Source organism: Amblyomma mixtum, chromosome 4, assembly GCF_055824585.1.
Source record: "Amblyomma mixtum isolate Tamu chromosome 4, ASM5582458v1, whole genome shotgun sequence".
Lineage (NCBI taxonomy): Eukaryota > Metazoa > Arthropoda > Arachnida > Ixodida > Ixodidae > Amblyomma > Amblyomma mixtum.
In genome coordinates this window covers 159301372-159322752 of record NC_143015.1, presented here as the reverse complement: position 1 = coordinate 159322752, position 21381 = coordinate 159301372, and the positions used below count along the sequence as shown (strand labels likewise).

The following is a 21381-nucleotide window of genomic DNA, read 5'->3' as shown; positions in this document are numbered from 1 at the left end:
CAGAATTTCTATGGAGGCGAAATTCTAGAGGCTCGTGTACTGTGCGATGTCAGTGAACGTGAAAGAACCCCAGGTGGTCGCAATTTCCGGAGCCCTTCACTACGGCGTCCCTCATAGCCTGAGTCGCTTTGAGACGTTAAGCCCCCATAAACTAAACCAAACCAAGTTTTTTTTGGCCCGGCATGAAACTGCACCACAAAGCTAGCTTTAGTTCCAGCTAATCATTTGTATAAGGCCCCACACCCGGAGTTTTTCAAGAAATTAATTAGTAAATAAGCAGTGGCTAGGTGGTCTAGGTGGGTGGGATGTGAAATTAATTTTTAGCAGCTGACAAAGCAATATGAAATACATCTATAGCTTCAAGTGGTCTCATTACTGCGATATCTGTGTCACCTCATCGTGTCGACCCAGGGATGTGTTTAGTGGCTGTTATTTTTGTTATTCATACTTTTGCTTCACTCTAATTGGTCAACTCCACCTTCTATATTTGAAGTGGCGAATGGCGCCGATTGTTTAACTGTCAGTTATGGCGTCACAAGTTGCAACCACCAATGAAAGAGGGAGAAAACAAAGTGAACCTGGAAAAGAACTGTTACGAAATGCAGTCACAGTACATTGAAGCGTATATCTTTTCACTGTGACTATTGTTAGTCGTGATAAGACTATCGATAAGAATACTGTTAATCGTGATAAGAAGACTTGTATACTAGATGACATTACGATGATGGATCTGGAAGCCATGTCACAACTGCGGTGCCCTACAGATGAACTGTTCTGAAATCTATTGCCACCTTAACGATAAGGCTGAAAAATTTGTCACAAAAGACGCCACAAGTGCGCCAGACATGTTGCTTCCTTCTGCACAAGATAGAGCGGAAATGATGCGAGCCGGATATCAAGCTGAAGGTTCCTTATTGGTTCCCGGATATGCAAAGGACGCAAGACGAGACATAGCCGTAACTCCGTGCAAACACTATACAGGAACCCGCTTCGTGAGCTTTCGCTATCAGATCTTCCTGCGTGCATTTTTCAACGCACGAACTATAGACACGGATATCGCGCCAATCAAACTCCCGGATATAGCGTACCAGTGCTGTACGGGACGGGACTTCTAAGTGACACCCACAATTCACGAGGAAAGTTTGCCCAAGCAACGACAGCGTAAAATGTATCCTCACAAGTCACTGGAAAAGGTTACCCCGCAACGACGCAGGAAGCCCAAGAAACGGCTGAGCATTAATCTATGTCACGGGTGGCCCGGATAGCCGCGGCTATCCTGGTTTGCTCGCCATGTCTTCCCCGTAAAAGACGCCGGCGATATTTCTTCTTTCCCGTAGACAGTCCCGTTTGCTGAACGTCACACCAGGAAGAAAAGAAGAGATGAAGAAGAAGGAAAAGAAATAAAGAAAAGAGGCGGCGGAAGAAGAAATATCTGAAAAGTCAACCGCCGTTATATCCACGAGCTAGTAGGTGGACCTTTTCGACCTTCGTGGACCTGAATGGCAGTTCAACGGAGGTCGTCTGCCTTCCTCTTTGACGGAGACTGTAAAGCCAAACGAACTCTGACGCTCGAGCAGACGGATCGGCAGCGGCCTATCGCAGGAGAGAGTTGCAGACGACGCTTGAGGACGGCGCCGACGACAACGCCCGCTTGGCGTCTCTGATGTGTCGTCTGCTTTAAAGCTTGGTGCACATCTGCTTCGTCTGCAAATTTACGACGCCGCATCGCAGCGCCAAGCACGCAGAAATGATGCGACCGAAGAAGATCTTACGTGCGGCGCTAACACGTGATTTCTCTCTGCCTGAGGCGGCAGCAGGTCAGGCGGGCAAGAAAAGGGAGCCTAATTTGCGCCGACGGCCGAGAAGCGAACCCAAACGCCGAATTGCGTTGCAGACGACCTGCCCGCGGGAACGCCGAAATAACTAGCAGAAGACGAAAAAGAAGCAGCAGAGAAGAGAACGGAGCAGGCGACGTCGGCCCTTACGAGATCTGGTTTTCGGCTAAGTCTCTACCCTCGCCGAAGTTTCATATCGACCGTTACTCACGCCACCTCCTCTCGCCCGGCTCGCCCCACCTGACGAGATGTTTCTCTCAATGACCGCCTTGTGTGTTGTGTTGTTTGGCGGGCGGACTCCTTCGGCAAGCAAGTTGCGAGGCGATGACGAGGAGGATCCAGAGAAAGAGAAGCTGCGAGGAAGATGGGGAAGGGAATTGAGGAGGAGGTGGGCAACCCTCCCACCACGCTGGCTTTGTTTATATTTTTATCCCGCCTGCACGGGACCGAACGCGTCGGAGAGCTTCTTAAGAGGGCTTTCACCTGTTGCCGGCGCGCACGCCAAGGCATGCTTTGTCCCCGATTCGAACTCGGCTGGGCTTTTCGTACGAGGAACCGAGGCACCCTTTTCTTGTCCACTGCGCGCGTGGCGTGGCCTGGCGTAGCCCTCGAAGAAACAAACACAACGCAAGACAGGTTGCAAAGGGGCAGAGTGTGTGGCGAAGGGGAAATACCACTCCGATGCGGGCGAGCTGCAACTGCCTCTCGCCCAGCCCCTCGCATCGAAGCGGGCAGCCGAGCTTTCACTTTTATAACGGGAACTGAGATTTTCGGTGGGCTCACGAGAACAGTCGTCTGCTCCTCAGCGCACGCCGTCTGCTTCCCGGCACACGTCGTCTGCTGCTCCGCGCTGTGCAGTCTGCCCTTATCGTCACGTCGCCCCGGCATCGTGGTCGGAGTTTTTGGTGAACGGTTTAGTTCGACTCTGTCGTGGTCTATACCACGTGTCGTATGCGCTGGGTGCCCCTGCCGAACGTGTGCAGGATAATTTCGAGTTATCCTGGCAACACTGGGCCCGCACGGCTTCGAAACGGCTTCGTCTGCGTCTCGCGGTGATCCCCATCGCTTCATCAGTTTCGTCTTTGGTGTGACCGTACAAGTCAACTGTGGCTGGAGAACCGTCTGCATCGCCTGGTGAGATCTCTAACTATTATCGAACCGAAGGTGGAATTGACTTCGTATTGGGAATGATGATGATGATGATTGCGGTAATGATGCTGTTGTCAGTGAAAACAAATGCTAGTCCTTAAAAGCTATCTACTTTTTGAAAGTTGAACGCTTTTATGATTTCGATTTAAAGGATCTCATATGTACACTGTGATTACTATGACTACTTCCAGAACAAAATCCGCTTTTGATGTCAGCGTCGATTTTTGAGCGAGTCGCGCAACACGTGGCTAAGCCTAGCATGCCCTTTTATGGTGGGTGTCTTGCATGTAATACGGTTTGGTTGGTTGGTTTATGGGGTTTAACGTCCCAAAGCGACTAAGGCTATGAGAGACGCCGTAGTGGAGGGCTCCGGAAATTTCGACCACCTGGGGTTCTTTAACGTGCACTAACATCGCACAGTACACGGGCCTCTAGAATTTCTCCTCCAAAGAAATTCTAGCCGCCGCGGTCGGGATCGAACCCGCGTCTTTCGGGTCAGCAGCCGAGCACCATAACCGCTGAGCCACCGCGGCGGCTGCATGTAATACGTCTGCAATGTGGAACCTCTCTAAATAATGCTCCTGTCGACTCCAGCGATAAACGACACTTTGTTTCCGGTAGTGCTCATTGAAAAAGCTAAGCCTAATTACGGCCTAGAGTGATGTTCTGCTCTCTCCTTAAGACCTGTTGTCGCATGCCACCCGCAAAAATGTCTTTGCCTAATGTTCCTTTGTATGAAAGAAACACATTTTTAGTAGTATAGGATAGACTGGCGGCTTTATTCGTAAATTTTGCTTCAACGTTATTATTGGGCTCAACAGTAATACTTGTTCCTCCGTCGAATCTGCAGAAGACATTCGGGACATCGTTTAAACAAAATCGGCGCAGACGGTTATCCTATAAAATCGAGTGGGAGAGTCTAAGAATAGCCTTACCATTAAAGCCACGGGCCAAGTTATTTCAAGGTTGCGAGGAAAGACCAGCACCGCCGAAGGAATCGATTCGTTCTAGTCGCGGACTCGCGGCACTGCATATACTGGGCAGTCATACTTTCCGCAAGCGAAAAGACGCACTTGGTGAGCGAATTCCATCAACGTTTCGATCCTCCGCGCATTCTATATAGTAACTGCGCCCGTCAGGTAAAGCGGGTAACCATTGTACGGACGCGCGCCTTCTAAAACTAGCGCGCGGACATAGCCGAGCATCTCAAAAGCGTGGCCATCTATATGGCGGCCTGGAGACAAGGGGCCGTTAAAATGTCTGACCAGTGCGAACTGTACGCAGCTGTGTAATAAACGGCACGGCGAAGCATTCTGGAAGCTTCGCCCGGCAACACGTGAAGACACAATCGGTGCATGAAGGCAGTTTCGAAGAAGGAGAAGAAGCTCTTGCGAAGAAGCACAAATGAATGCATTAAACTGCGTTTGTGCGAATGAACACATTCCTATAAGGCTTCGCATATGAGAAATAAAAATTCGTTTCGGCTTCTTGGAAGCGTAACTTTTCGTTGTTCTAAATTTAGAAACCGAGAGAGTAACGATCCAGGTCGCTTTCCGAGTGAGAATTATATGCTTCGATAATTTTGTATTGTTTTTTTCTTCCTGCTGTATTCTTTACATTCAGGCTGCTAGCAACGGAACGTTGGCTGTTAGCTCAGGTGGAAACGGATCTCGACGTGCAGGCCTACATGGTCATTGATTCTGATGTCTTCTTCGCGAATGCAGGTTACTGTATAGTTTAGGCCACTTACCTTTTTGTGCCTTATCGACACAGCTAAGGACTTCTCACTAAAGGTTCTGTTTTTATATTAAAGAACATGGGGCGTGGGCACTGCGCTGTCATTTTGTCAGTCTCACTGTTATCCTGGTGATCCGTCTAACAAACATGGTGGCGAAGTCAGCAGCTGTAATTGTTTACATTTTCGGTTCACTCTCGTAATGTCTCTAACAACCGGAAGGGCACGACAAAACAGTGAGGAAAGCACAAGTTTCCAATTTTTAGTGCAGCCTCGGGAAACACTGGGATATTAGATATGTATCAGGACCCCGCGTCTCCATTAGATGATCACAGACACTTATTCTGCATTAAATAATGGCGACGAAGGTGCCGGCAGTAGCTGCAATCAGCTATGGGGCGAATGGAAAGACTCAGATGCTGTACAACTTACAGAGAATATTCCTGATTCGTCTTCATTCATGGCTACAAAATATAAACTAATACTGACGGAGAATAAAAATGAATCATTTGAGGTATAAGTTTTCTCACGCATAAAAAGGTTATAGTCAGATTTCGATCATTTTGTTATCGTGTATGTATGATGGGTCCTTACCTTCTATTACCACAGCGCTTATTGATAACATTATGCACAATTCATATTCGTGTTTTCGAAGAATAAAATTATGCTGAGAACTCTTTTCCTGGTCAGCTAAATCGAATTTCAAAGCAAGCAAAACTTAGGCCGCAAGCTGCAATGAAAGAAACTTAACGTGCCAGGACAGAATGCAATAATATCGGATAAGGTTCAGAGGCTTAGCTATTTTTCGATCAAGGAGTTAGGGAAGTGGCCTGATCTCGCTATTAGGCTAGCTGAAGGGTGAGGATAGGGATTTTCGAAATAACATAGTTTCGGTGGCTTTGGTCTAATTAAGTCTGGAAGCAACCGTTTCTACCTGTTCGGATCTCTTCCTAAACCAATGCAATGCAGAGCATCGTAGCCTTTTTTCAAGCAGACATGATCACAGAAAGAGTAAAAGAAAGATAAGAACATGCACGAAGCCGGGTAAGAACAAAAAAAGAGTACAAGGTAAATATAGCCGCACAGATGTGTACATCCTTCCCTGTTAGCTTTTTTCTGGACGTTCTTTAATGACCATTTCCATTCCTGGCCGCCCGGGCTTCTGGTCTTGACGACAAGTATACCGCCCTCTTCAGGTGGTGGCCCACAGCGATTAGCAGTTTCTATTCATTTCTCTCCTTTCAACATCTCGTTCTGTCGTGTCTGGCCGCCTCTTCTCTCCTGGGCAGCGCTCGCAAGAATTACCGACCTTGGCCGTCATTGAGGTCACCCCGCCGCAGACATGTTCCACAGCCGACCGAGCTGCAGTCGGCAGGAGAGCTCACGGCCGTCCTCCGTGAGAACTTTAAGTGGCACGACCTGTGTCAGGAAGAAAGGCTGGAGTTTTCTCAGCTGTCGTGGCTGTTTGGCGTCGAGCGAACAGAACCTTATAGACGCTTAGTATTCGAAAGAGTGCGGCTTCGAAGTTGTACACGTCTTCAGTTGTCATTGATTTACGACCATTTTTGGCATTACATTGGAGGTGGGGGTTAACAAATACAATCAAGGAGTGAAGTGCCTGGGAAACCAAAAATGAACAAATAGAGAATTCAGAAAGTATATTAAGTTGTAAGGTGTACAATCAAAAACATTCAAAGATTTATTGGGTTTGGTTTATGGGGGTTTAACGACCCAAAGCGATTAAGGCTATGAGGGACGCCTAAGTGAAGGGCTTCGGAAATTTTGACAACCTGGGGTTCTTTAACGTGCACTGACCTCGCACAGTACACGGGCCTCTAGAATTTCGCCTCCATTGAAATTCGACCGCCGCGGCCGGGATCGAACCCGCGTCTTTCGGGTCAACAACCGAGTGCCATAACCAAAGAACCACCGCCGCGGAACGTTTTTCTTCACATGTTACTAATGACATAATTAATTGCTCGCTGTTATTTTTACTTCATCTTATTTTGCATTGTGTCTTCCAGCGGGGTAGACTAATATATGCGCTGATAATTTTTGCCCTTTCAGTTTTAGCTTGCCAAATTGACGAACACACATCCAACATTCCCGGATAAAGAAAATTGGAAAAATGTGAGATACTGCTACGGAAATATGAAAGGTTATTGTCCGCTCTCGTAATGTGTAGCAAAATCTTTATTTTAAAATGTTTTCATCTATCGAATCGAACAGTTAAGATTGCCATAGAGAACTAAAGGGGAACGGTTTTGCGCTAGCAAAACGAAAATAGAAAAAAAAATTGAACACTGCTGTGGGGCGATTTGCGGATACATTGATTGTTATAGTGAAATCTTACATTATATGAAAAAATTGCGTTCTTCAACGCTTTCCCTCTCAAAAAAGGTTTTGTGCGGAATTGCTGGGCATGCCACACGTAACTGCTGCGTCACACCATAAGATTCTCACCGGTTCTTGCTGTCTTGATTGCGTAATTACGTGGATTGAGCCGAAAATCTGAAAGCGGATAATTGAGAACAGAGTTGTGCTAAGACTTGCATGGAATGAAATAGCGATTAGAATTGAAGCAAGTTTAGGGGCTTTAGCTGGTATTTTGAAGCCCTGGAGTATTTTTCGCTTACTCTGTACCAGGTTCGCACACTGCAACCAGCTAAGCATTCCCAGGACCTCGTTTGCGAAGATCAAACGGAGACTTGAACTGGTCGGGTGCTTTCGGTCAGGCCCACCTTTCAATCATTTTTTGGTTGCCAAGCTTACTTGCGTCTCGCAAGGATGCAGTTGCACGAAAAAGCACGTGTACCGTGTCCTTTTTCATTATTAAGGCGAAAGCCTTTAATGGCTCATACTGTCGTCCGTTAGCAGAGGGTGTCACACCTTTGGCAGCGTGTTAACTCGGGAACTAAAATATATAAGAGAAAACGAATGGTGGCTGCAGACAGAGGAGGAAAAAATGAGCCTAGAAGCCACGTTTGAAGACTGTAGAATAATTAGTTAATTATTTACAGTCAAAAATGACCAAATTGCGTCGAAATAGCGCGGGCGTCGATATAACCACGGGATAGATGTGACGTCACATCCACCGGAAGTCGTCACGGCAGTGACAATTGTCACAGAATGGTCGGAAAAACGTCCGATTTGTGTCAAATTAGATGGAAAAAGGTGTAATTAAGCGCAATTAACACAAGATCCCCGAAAGATCTATAATTTGGGTATCGATATAGCCACGGGAATGGTGTGACGTCACATCCGCCGGAAGTAGTCATGGCATAGTGTCCTCGGCTTTCGACTCTCAACACTTTAGTTGCCAAAGTGTCCTCGCAATTTTTTCCTCTGTATACCCCTCAACTACGTTTCACCGACTAGCCCAAACGGCTACTCGTTATGTAGAGCCGTCTCTTGATATCTACACTTCAAGGCAGTTTTCGTTTTTTTCGTTTAGTATCTGGGGGAGCGGCCGTGGCGCCCTTTTCTGTGCATCAACTTGTCTGTTGATATCTGTTTATCGAAATGGTAGGTCGTTCGGCTCTTGTTGCTGACATTCGTAAGCTGAGAAAGGTTCATTAGCCGTTTATATTCTTTAGGCAATACTGCAGTGGTGAAAAGGACTTCTAAGAAGGGGATCAAAAGACGGGGTAAGCGGTGTTGCACAGATTACGGTGGGGAGGACGTGTTCTGGAGGAGTCTACCAACCGTGAAGAAGGCAGGAAGTCAGCCGCTTCGACCTAGAACAGGACAGACCATAGCATTCAGGCTGATCTTGCTAGAGACGGAGAGCACAGCTTGCTAAAAAGCAATAAAAGCACCAAACGAGTAGGAACGGAAGCTCCGCCCATGCATTGTACAGGATGCCTCTAAAAAAATTAAACCTGTGCTGTGAGTAAGAAAATGAGAAACATCGAAAATCCCTGCGCTGAGAAACCCTCGGAAAAAGGTTGATACTGTTGTTAGGGCCCATATGGTGTAAGGCCATGTATTCCCTTCTGTTTTTTTACCTTAACTTTTGTCACCTCATTGACGATCCTGTATACAGTAGCGGTAATATAGCAAGATAACAGCAACAAGCGGTTCTCACTAGAAAGCTGCTCTTGATTTTGGATAGGAAGAGTTTCGCCTAATGATCCGAACAATATTCCGCCGGTAAATGCCACAGTACAACCACCGCCAAAAGTTTATGGGATGCTACTGAGGCGACGAAATTTATATGTATTTTTGCGACCAGGCGGCATCATTTGAGGTTTAATGATGAGTTGTTCTATGATAGCAACGACAGAATGCGACGAAATAATGTTCTTTTCGTTAATGTTGAGTTCTATAGACTTCTAACAGGGGCATGCATGTCTAACTTTTAGCGTGGTCTCGCTGGTGTTCTTCTGGGCTGTTTGGTTTATTGGGGTTTAACGTCCCAAAGCGACTCAGGCTATGAGGGGCGCCGGAGTGAAGGGCTCCGGAAATTTTGACTACTTGGGGTTCTTTATCGTGCACTGATATCGCACAGTACACGGGTCTCTAGAATTTCGCCTCCATCGAAATTCTACCGCCGCGTACGGAACCAAACCCGTGTCTTTCGGGTCAGCAGCCGAGCGCCGTAACCACTGAGCCTCCACGGCGGGTCCGTCTGGGCTTCATTAAGATTTGATGCTCCGCTTAGGGATTGAACTACAGGTGGCGCCTTTCTTTGCTTACAGGAACTCTATTCTAAACTTTGCATATTTCAGCGGATGCCTATTCTCCCGCTTAAAGACACTTCGGCGTTAAACTTTCACTGTATACGCACTACTAGTGCATTTTTGCTGAATACATGACTCTAATCACGTGTTCCGCTTTGCGACCTCCCTTCCTGTTGCTTGCACACTCTGGTCCTGAACGAAACGGCAAAATGAAGACCTCAGACAGTGTCAACCAGGAAACTGTCAGGCGTGTTATTACGCGTAGCCGATCCTTACAACGCTGCCCCTTGCAATTCCGTCTGACCTCGTAGTCCTTTGAATCGCCACAGCACCACGGTTAGCTTCATATCGAGAGAACATTTCGCTCACGCATAGAAGAACAGCGATCCGTGTGCTGAGCTGAGCAGTCATTACGGCAAAAAATACCGAGCCGATTAAGTTGCTCCCTGTCTACACACGTGGTCGGTACTCCATCAACATCAATATGTCGAGCTAATTTCATTTGAACAGCTTCAAGATTACTTTTACAACCTATGAATAGTCGTGTTTTGATATATGTGTGCTTCACTGATCCGTTATTTCTCTTACCTTTACGTTATCTTGGGTTCAGTCGTGATAAATTTAAATAAATAGTTTTATCCAATTAAGTATGTATAATGTACTCTTGTATTCTTTCTGGCAGTATTGAAAACTAAGCTGGTTATTGTTTTCGAAAACTGCGCGAAGTTATTATTGCACAGTGTGTGCTATTCTCCATCTTTCCATTGTTAGTAACTCTGTCGGCACTGTCTTGTAAATGTTTTCTGGGCCATGCCAAGCTGTGATTTAAAGTTCTGAGCCCAAATATCCTTCCAAACTAGTAGTAAAACAAATTGAAATTTAATTGAATTTGAATTATACTGTGGTCTCGGTACACACCTGCATGCTCTCCTCAGCGCCTCGATTTTCGGTCTATCCGCATATGTGTTTAGGCTTTCTGAGCCATGTCAAGCTTTGATTTACAGCTTTGAGCCCAGATATCCTTCCAACTTCTGGTAAAACAAATTAAATTGACTCGAAATTGAATCAAATTGTACTGCGGTGACAGCACACACCTGCATGTTCTCCTAAGCGCCTCGATTTTCGGTCTATCCGCGTGTGTATTTGTACTGGGCGAAAGCGACTCGCTGCGTTGCTCCTCTTCGCGTGCAAAACTGGAGGAAAGTGGTGCTCGCTTTCTTCCATCCTCGCCTCGCAGCATTCATCCAGCGTTTTCGTATACACGTCCCTATATACGCATGCTCGTGCGTACGTGGCACGCGATAACGCTCGCACGCGCTAAGCCTCTTGACGCCACGCGGATAAGATGGATAGGGCTGAGACGGAGTAGGAGAGGGTGATTGGGAGAGGGAGATGCAAACTGCGTCTTTCCTTTTCCTTCTCCTCCCCAAGCTTTGCTCTGGAGGAGGCGGATGATGGGAGATTGGTCGTTTACGTGCACATCGTGGTCTGCTGCTGTCGCTAGGTCCGCAGACGCGGACCAGGAGTGAGAGAATAGGAGAAGGAGCGAAGGAGAAAGAAAAGAGTGTTTTGTGAGCGGCGCAGACGCGTGCGGGTGCGTTTTGCTCGCGCATGCGCGTCCTGTCGTGCGCGAAGGCGAAGGAGTCACGCTAGGGTGGCGGCGTTCGCGGCAGCTTTGGTGGTCGCGCAGGCATCGCGAGCATCTCTCTCCACCTTCTTTCTCTCTCTCTCTAACGCCAACTCTTTACCCTGCTCGGCGGCTTTTATTCCTGGCGCAAGAGTTCCTCGTTTGCTCGGTTAAACTGCCGAACTGTGCCCCCCCCCCCCCACCAAAGGTTCACCCGTGAGCAGCGGGGTGAAAGAGATGCAAAACGAGGGCCTCGCGAGCAGTTTCTTTTCCTCCTTGATCCTCTTGGCTCGGGTAAAATAAAATAAAATAGAATAAAAAGAAAATATGGCAGCTGGTATTCGATCAGGAGGGTGTATAACGCAAAAACGGGAGGTTTTGGTTCCATTCGACCCCTCTTCTTGGTATTTTTCTTCGAGCTTAGCTTAGAGCGTTTCGCTTCCTTTGACCTTTTTATGTGTTTAGTTATTTGGCAAAAAAAAAAGAAAAAACTCTTTCTGGTATTTATTGGCGCCAGCAGATGTCTTCCGCAGTCAGTGCAATGACCAACGTTCAGTGGTCGCTGAAGACATGAGAGCTGCCGCAGTGGATCAGTGCGACTCCGCGCTTATAGGTACCCCGTGACTGAATGGGAAAACTTTGCTGTGGCACCAGCAGTGACTGGTACGCCTCAACTAAGGTTATTACGGACGTGTGTATTGAGTCTTACATGCCATTTTGAAGGACATCGATACGTGTGAGTCAGAAATATCTCCTGGTCCTGCGTGACAGCGTTCCATACAGACATTCTGACTTTAAATATCGAATGTTGAAGCATAACCAAGGCGTGGTCAGGTGATCACGTAATCTCGTCACGTGTACCCGCGATAAAAGTAAATTATTGCCTCGCAAATCCTTGCATTAAGTCTCTGCTACTTTCTTTGAGGGTCTGGATGGTCCCATGTAGACAGGGAAGTTTCAGTCATTTGAACGCAAGAGCAGGGAAGCCAGTGAGTGAAAAATATTTCGTGATTTCCGTCCCTCTGGCCGGCGAAAGAATAACAGCAGTAGTAACTCTCAGCCCTCTTCCAACAATGTGGCGGCTGCCTCCGGAAACCAAAGACCACAGGCCTGGCTCCCCCCCCCCCCAAGAAAAAAAAACATAGATGGCGCGCTGATTTCATTTTTCCTTATTTTTTGTTTCCTCAACCATTCTCAGGGATATTTCATAAGCAGACCATGCGAGGCATGAACAAGCTCCTAATTCATGCTTCACGCTTGGGACGAATATAAATTTACATCTTACGCATGGTTAGAGAATTTTGGAGAAATGATTGGGTGCCGTTTGTTTATTATTAACATTGGCTCATTTTCAGTGACCACTAGAACAGAACGACAATGCTCAATACTCAATGGTCAGGTGAATATCATGTGACCCCTGAATAGTGACGTCATTGAGCCTGTTCTGACGGCATTATATCTCCTCCTGCCCCACCCACTACTACTACTAATAGTAATGCCACTAAGACGCCAGAAAACCCATTGGGAGTAAGTTTTCTTAAGCACTGCAGGAAGGACGTAGCAACTAGCTCTAGATGCCTTGCTTGAAGACTTTTGAATGACCACTGCGTCCTCCTTTCACCCCCTTCCCTGTTCGCAGACCGGGCGTTCCTGGGCGGGCGACCGCAGCCCAGCCGGCACCCGTCTCACCACCTACACCACCACCAGCACCTGGCGCCCCACCACCTGGCGCCGGCACACCACGCACACCCGGCGCACCTGTCGCACCACCCGCAGCAGGCGAGCTGCTCCTCTAGCGGGGGCTCCGGCTCGAGCAGCGTGCACAGCGCCGCCTACCGACCTCAGGCGCCCCTGGTCAAGGGCTCCGCCGGAGCCGGAAGCACCGCGGCTTGCGCTCGGGCGCGAAGGCGGAGGATGAAGTGCCTCATCTCCCTGGGACTTATACTGCCCGCACTCGCCGGCGTCATCGGTGAGTCGGTATATGCATCACCCATCTCGGCCAGAAGGGACTAAGAGCTAGTGCGTCAGTGGTTAGTTAGTCCAGTGGGGACGGGACTACCGCCGTCATCGGTGGGCCTATATATGCATCACCTATATCGGCCAGAAAGGACTAAGAGCGCTCCAGTGGTTAGTTAGTCCAGTGCGGAGGGGCCTACCGGCGTCATCAGCAGGCCTATATTTGTATCGCCCATCTTGGCCAGAAAGGACTAAGAGTGCTTCAGTGGTTAGTCCAGTGGGGAGGGGGCTGCCGGCGTCATCGGGGAGCGTATATATGCATTACCCACCTAGGCCGGAATGGACTAAGAGTGCTTCAGTGATTAGTCCAGTGGGGAGGGGACTACTGGCGTCATCGGTGATCCTATATTTGTATCGCCCGTCTCGGTCAAAAAGGATTAAGAGTGCTTCAGTGGTTAGTCCAGTGGGGAGGGGACTACCGGTGTCAATCGGTGATCCTATATTTGTATCGCCCGTCTCGGTCAGAAAGGATTAAGAGTGCCTCAGTGGTTAGTCCAGTGGGGAGGAGACTACTGGCGTCATCGGTGATCCTATATTTGTATCGCCCGTCTCGGTCAGAAAGGATTAAGAGTGCTTCAGTGGTTAGTCCAGTGGGGAGGAGACTACTGGCGTCATCGGTGATCCTATATTTGTATCGCCCGTCTCGGTCAGAAAGGATTAAGAGTGCTTCAGTGGTTAGTCCAGTGGGGAGGAGACTACTGGCGTCATCGGTGATCCTATATTTGTATCGCCCGTCTCGGTCAGAAAGGATTAAGAGTGCTTCAGTGGTTAGTCCAGTGGGGAGGAGACTACTGGCGTCATCGGTGATCCTATATTTGTATCGCCCGTCTCGGTCAGAAAGGATTAAGAGTGCTTCAGTGGTTAGTCCAGTGGGGAGGAGACTACTGGCGTCATCGGTGATCCTATATTTGTATCGCCCGTCTCGGTCAGAAAGGATTAAGAGTGCCTCAGTGGTTAGTCCAGTGGGGAGGAGACTACTGGCGTCATCGGTGATCCTGTATTTGTATCGCCCGTCTCGGTCAGAAAGGATTAAGAGTGCTTCAGTGGTTAGTCCAGTGGGGAGGAGACTACTGGTGTCATCAGTGATCCTATATTTGTATCGCCCGTCTCGGTCAGAAAGGATTAAGAGTGCTTCAGTGGTTAGTCCAGTGGGGAGGAGACTACTGGCGTCATCGGTGATCCTATATTTGTATCGCCCGTCTCGGTCAGAAAGGATTAAGAGTGCTTCAGTGGTTAGTCCAGTGGGGAGGAGACTACTGGCGTCATCGGTGATCCTATATTTGTATCGCCCGTCTCGGTCAGAAAGGATTAAGAGTGCTTCAGTGGTTAGTCCAGTGGGGAGGAGACTACTGGCGTCATCGGTGATCCTATATTTGTATCGCCCGTCTCGGTCAGAAAGGATTAAGAGTGCTTCAGTGGTTAGTCCAGTGGGGAGGAGACTACTGGCGTCATCGGTGATCCTATATTTGTATCGCCCGTCTCGGTCAGAAAGGATTAAGAGTGCTTCAGTGGTTAGTCCAGTGGGGAGGAGACTACTGGCGTCATCGGTGATCCTATATTTGTATCGCCCGTCTCGGTCAGAAAGGATTAAGAGTGCTTCAGTGGTTAGTCCAGTGGGGAGGAGACTACTGGCGTCATCGGTGATCCTATATTTGTATCGCCCGTCTCGGTCAGAAAGGATTAAGAGTGCTTCAGTGGTTAGTCCAGTGGGGAGGAGACTACTGGCGTCATCGGTGATCCTATATTTGTATCGCCCGTCTCGGTCAGAAAGGATTAAGAGTGCTTCAGTGGTTAGTCCAGTGGGGAGGAGACTACTGGCGTCATCGGTGATCCTATATTTGTATCACCCGTCTCGGTCAGAAAGGATTAAGAGTGCCTCAGTGGTTAGTCCAGTGGGGAGGAGACTACTGGCGTCATCGGTGATCCTATATTTGTATCGCCCGTCTCGGTCAGAAAGGATTAAGAGTGCTTCAGTGGTTAGTCCAGTGGGGAGGAGACTACTGGCGTCATCGGTGATCCTATATTTGTATCGCCCGTCTCGGTCAGAAAGGATTAAGAGTGCTTCAGTGGTTAGTCCAGTGGGGAGGAGACTACTGGCGTCATCGGTGATCCTATATTTGTATCGCCCGTCTCGGTCAGAAAGGATTAAGAGTGCTTCAGTGGTTAGTCCAGTGGGGAGGAGACTACTGGCGTCATCGGTGATCCTATATTTGTATCGCCCGTCTTGGTCAGAAAGGATTAAGAGTGCTTCAGTGGTTAGTCCAGTGGGGAGGAGACTACTGGCGTCATCGGTGATCCTATATTTGTATCGCCCGTCTCGGTCAGAAAGGATTAAGAGTGCTTCAGTGGTTAGTCCAGTGGGGAGGAGACTACTGGCGTCATCGGTGATCCTATATTTGTATCGCCCGTCTCGGTCAGAAAGGATTAAGAGTGCTTCAGTGGTTAGTCCAGTGGGGAGGAGACTACTGGCGTCATCGGTGATCCTATATTTGTATCGCCCGTCTCGGTCAGAAAGGATTAAGAGTGCTTCAGTGGTTAGTCCAGTGGGGAGGAGACTACTGGCGTCATCGGTGATCCTATATTTGTATCGCCCGTCTCGGTCAGAAAGGATTAAGAGTGCTTCAGTGGTTAGTCCAGTGGGGAGGAGACTACTGGCGTCATCGGTGATCCTATATTTGTATCGCCCGTCTCGGTCAGAAAGGATTAAGAGTGCTTCAGTGGTTAGTCCAGTGGGGAGGAGACTACTGGCGTCATCGGTGATCCTATATTTGTATCGCCCGTCTCGGTCAGAAAGGATTAAGAGTGCTTCAGTGGTTAGTCCAGTGGGGAGGGGACTAACTGCGCAGTCACAGCATCTGTCCCTCAAAGGGCAACTATTACTCCACCGTGGGACTAACTGAAAAGGTACACCGGCCCACTGTTAGTTTCACCATGAACTAAACGTTCGTTGTGAGGGCTAATGGAATTAGTCTCATTTTGCAGCTTTTTAGGCTAAGAGTCATACTTTCCTATAGAAGAATTTACGCCTGCACTTCTCTTTGGGGTGCGGCCTTGCTGTGTCGCCTCTGGCTGGGGGCCGCCTTTGCGAACGTATCTGCGTACTCGATTTAAGGTAGCGGACGCTCCCGGGCGCGCCAATTGAGGACGAGTGCACGGAATGCACCGAGTACCTCTACAGAATCTATGTACACTTCAACCATCGCCGACCGACTGTGCGGACTGCTCCAGTGGATACCCGACCATTCTCTGCAACCCTGCATCCCAGTACCCTTCTGCCACTAGAGAAGAAAGTCGCGCGATGGAAGAATTTTCATGTTGATCAGCCTTAGACACTGATTATAGTCTTTACGTAGATACGCCGTTGTTGTAGCGATTGTTCTTAGGCGGAAAATGCCACATAGTCACTGTGTCGGACAGGCCGAGACACGAGCTACGATATCCTATAATTCTCAGGATTATCACATAATAACCCTTTCAGGTGTGAGCTGTAGCCTTTCTCTGCTTGCTTCTTTACTTTGTGTTCATTGCTTCTCTACTGTGCTCACGGCATGGTAGACCGTAAATGAGTATACCTATCATTCCTGCCTTTCATTGAGCTAAAGAACGTAGGGAATACTCACTGACGTCACAGGGGTCAGCATTTTGTTCTTTATGTAGCACTGTGAAAGGCCGCCAACGTGTTTAAAAGGATTATCGCTTCCTGCTCCGACCTGCAGTGCTCAGCCTATGCGCTGGAGAACAAAATGGCGCCAGTGGCATCACGAACCCCCCCCTCCCTCCCCCCCCTATACCCATGTATTCGCAGTGTGCTCTCTCTTGTTGGCATCAGTACAGTGCTTGTTATGGCTTCGCGAAAAGAAATAGCGCGAAAAAAACATAACGGTGGACAGTGCGAGATCGCGTATGTCTTTCCCGGTGTCCTGTTTTTCTTTTTTTTCCCTGTGGCGTTCCTTGTTCGTGAAATCATGTACCAACCGGGCCAAACAGCCAGACTACTCAAGCTTTGGTATGAATTATTGGGAGTTTACGCGCTGGCCCCAGGCGAAGCCGTGCCTTCCGCTAATATGCATTGCGATGACGATTGTACCCTGGCTATGAAAATCGTTTCTTCTAGTACACGGTGGAAAATTCAAAGGCTCCAATTAACCACTACACCATGTGCAATGATGTCAGGCAGGCTTTCAGTTCATGTTTCGTTCACCGAATGAAGATTATGCAGTAGACAATGCGAATTTCTCGCGAGTGTTTTATTGTGAAGGAAGTTGCACTTCTTCACATTTTGCGTTTCTTTAACAGCGTGGTTGAGGAACAACCTGACGCTGAAGGTGAAAAAAAAAAGCCCTCCGCTTCGCTGTAACACAGCGATGAAAGAACATTCCTGAAGCCTGCTGGAGCCATACGTAGTCATTTCCCGAGGGCATATGATGACGTCAGCACTGCCGAAGCGAAGTAGACTTCAGAGCTGACAAAGAAAAGCTTGCATCACATACTCCAGGTCCATTGGAGGCCGTTGTTTATGCCTCGGAAGTGCGCGAGAGCTGTAACTGTTTACGTACACTTAGCTCCACAATTAAAGGAAGTAGTCAGTTTGCGTACAACAGCGAATCCCATGGTCAATTTTACAATAAAATTGAAAATGGAAAAAGTTAGTTTGCGCATATGAGAGCATCCCACGGTAGGTTTTACAATAAAGTGACCTCAGATCCTAACCACAAGAATGAACTAATAGGAGAATAAGAATGGGATGTGGTGTATTTTGCATGTTCTCCCAGGCGATGAATGGCAGCTTACCTGTATCCCTCGAGAAGAAAGTATATAATAGCAGCTACATAATCGGTACTCACCTATGGGGCAGAAAAGTAGTGGCTAACTAAAAGGGTTCAACAAAAGCTGAGGGAAAACGCAACGAGCTATGCAAGGAGACATGAAGTGAGCAGAGTGGGCCAGAGAACAAACGCTGGTTGATGATATCGTAGTGGAAATCAAGAGGTAGAAATGGGCTTGGGCAGAGGGCATGTAATGTGAAGGCAAGATAACCGCTGGTCCTTAAGGGTAACGGAGTGGATTCCAGCAGAAGGCAAGCGTAGCAGGGGGCGGCAGAAAGCTATAAGTGGGCGGATGAGATTGAGAAGTTTGCGGGGATACGGTGGCCGCAGCTGGCACAGGACAGGGTTAATTGGAGAGACATGGGAGAGGCATTTGTCCGTCAGTGGAAGTAGTCATGCTGATGATGATGAGGGCAATATCCATCCAGATGTCGATATATGCCCAGTCACTCTCCGTGTGGCCTTAGGGTTTACAGTTAACGAATGTTAAGTAAATTAATCTTCATGAGATGTCAGTAAAAAGCGATTGGAAGATTGCTGGCTCAAAAGCAGGAAGCTGGTGTAAGGATACAAGTTCAGGATTAAAAATTGGTCAAACGTAAAAGTGAATAGACTTCGATTCAAAGAAAAAAGGCGAACTTGTAAGTAATACCTTTAAGTTTACAGATTGGTTAACGAAATACAAATAAAGAGAAATACCGAGCATGGTTAGGCGTGCGGATGAGATTAAGAAGTGGCGGGATACGGTGGCCGCAACTGGCAAAGGACAAAGGTTAATTGGAGACACATGGCAGAGGCCTTTGCCCTGCACTGGGCGTAGTCAGGCTGGTGATGATGATGATGACCGAGCATGGTTGCACCTGCCACCACCTTGCTTCAAAGAGGACTGTCCTAACATCCATCCACCCATCATGTAGGACTGCACTGTTGAGGGAACACATGCAGAAGGAAAATACGACTGTCCAGGTGAACTTTGAATGAGAGGAAAATGCAATGCACGACGAAGAAAAATAGGACAGCCCCTATAGAATACATGGGCTTCTATGGGAAATTGGTGGGAATACTTTTCAGTAGCAGGAGTACCCAGCTTATATCGCCTGTACATCTGTAAGTCAGGCACACAGACTCTCTTCTTCTATGGTGACCCGGCAAGAACTCCGGACATCACGACCTCCAACAGGCGAGTCTCTCAAGCGAAGCGTATGACTCGTACACCTAAAGTGGGGACTCCCGATCGGCAGCGACCACAAGGAGTATACAGCCATACGTCCCGTCATTTTCCCATCGCTTCGAGATGAGTTCCCAGGGCTCCCCCCCTTGCGTGCCGCGCTGATTCCGAATACGACGCCGCGGGCGATGTGGGGGCCAGTCGTTGACCTTACAACCGAAAGTCGGGCCACTTGTAGCGGATTCGGAATTGAGGAAAACCGCTTTGGTCTACGGTGGCGGGCCCGGCAGTTGCTGCGTCTTTCTGCAGCTAAGTGCCGCTTAACGGATTCGATTCCAGGCCACGGTGGCACGCATTTTAATGGAGGCGAAATTCGGAAACGCCCTTGTATGCGCTGAGGTTTCGGTGCGCTCCAAAGGACAACCCGTGTGTCGTCCAAAATTATTCCGGAGCCCCCCATGGCGGTGAACTCCATACAAGCCGGAATTATGCACTGGTGTGAAACGAGAAATTAAAAATAAACACGTCGGCTTTTTGCCTCACCGTGCGAAGTAACTGCCATCTATGCATACTTCGCTCAAATAGGACGGCGTAAATGAATGCACGCGCATGCAAATGTACCCCTGCAAAGACCTTACTAGGGGTCATGTCTCAAAAAGAACGACCAATGTCTACGTGATTTTGCAGGTATAGCACCATGAAGCAACCAAAGTAGTGTCCGACTGAAAGACTACCGGCCGGAAGGTGTTTACACTTACGAATTATGGTTCTCGGGTGACCAGCTGCCCTCTGCTAAATGTTCTGAATTCACTCATGCCCCAACAAGAAGTAGAGTTTTATCATATGAGTGTTTATCTAAAACAAAAAATAGCCTGCATGCTGGCCATTTTGATTTGATTTTGAAATCCGCCGTATTTGTGTACCACACGAATGTATTTTCGTATTAGCTGTATTCCTGCTTTAATTTCAAGGCAATGCGTCTTTTAAGTGAGTCATTTTTATTTCCGCGCGAACGAAGTCCGGACTCCATCAAGCCGTTTTAAGATGACGTTGAGGATATCTACATCCAGTTCTTGTTCTTAGTAAAAATATAACCTATGTCTTTTTCTGCCTATGTCGATAAATATGTTCAAGCAGCAAAAAGTTGAATTTAAAGCTGGGACATCTTTTACCCGCCACTTTATACTGAAACATGAATATTGCTATATGGGAGTAAAACGGAAGTAAGCTCATTTGCTTTTAGGGGCAGGGTTTCGATCACTGAATATATTGAATGCTTACTCTTGGCAACGGAGGCATGTTCCTACTGCAAAGTGCAGTAACTTCGTGCACTTATCAATGGGACGAGGATTTTAAACGCGGCATCGGAGTTCTTGTGGTTGGAAAATAGAGCAGGCTCAAACTTCGGTTGAAATCTTCGTAACTGCCTGAACTTCGCATGTTTTGAAGGGGGGAGTTAATTTCGGATGCCAACCGTAAGTAATCCGTATTTTTAGTGCTGTAAATCTACCGCAGGGCAGCATATACTCTGCCCCGTAAAGAGTGTGAGGTAGAGAATAGCTTTCTCCCTTTTTACTCCTTTCGTGTTTAGTGTGTTCAAAGTTATGACGCCAAGACCGAAAATGACTCCGTGATCAGCGTTTACAAGTGAACGGAAGTGTTTCCTAGCCTCAGAAATCAGCAATTTAAAATCTCTTGATGTCACCGCAGTTTTACCTGCGAAATCGGCCAGGTGGTGGCGACACCTGTGTGTCGATTTTCTAGCTTATAAAACCTTATAGCTTATAAAGCATTATAAAACCTAGCTTATATAGCTTATAAAACCTAGCTTATAACGCCTTTTCTAGCTTATAAAACCTTATAGCTTATAAAGCCTTATAAAACCTAGCTTATATAGCTTATAAAACCTAGCTTATACTGTATAGCTTATATATAGCTTATAGCTTATAAAACCTAGCTTATAACGCCTTTTCTAGCTTATAAAACCTTATAGCTTATAAAGCCTTATAAAACCTAGCTTATATAGCTTATAAAACCTAGCTTATACTGTATAGCTTATATATAGCTTATAGCTTATAAAACCTAGCTTATAACGCCTTTTCTAGCTTATAAAACCTTATAGCTTATAAAGCTTTATAAAACCTAGCTTATATAGCTTATAAAACCTAGCTTATACTGTATAGCTTATATATAGCTTATAGCTTATAAAACCTAGCTTATAAAACCTTATAGCTTATAAAGCCTTATAAAACCTAGCTTATATAGCTTATAAAACCTAGCTTATACTGTATAGCTTATATATAGCTTATAGCTTATAAAACCTAGCTTATAACGCCTTTTCTA

General features: G+C 47.4%; 1 protein-coding gene across 1 annotated transcript in view; it reads left to right on the top strand.

Moving 5' to 3' along the window:
* LOC149348986 (uncharacterized) overlaps positions 1-21381 on the top strand; it is a 100195-nt gene that overhangs the window by 20220 nt on the left and 58594 nt on the right. The window contains exon 2 of the mRNA XM_089585961.1: positions 12668-12997. Coding sequence (XP_089442087.1) covers positions 12668-12997 — 330 coding nt within the window. The remainder of the gene's footprint in view (positions 1-12667; positions 12998-21381) is intronic.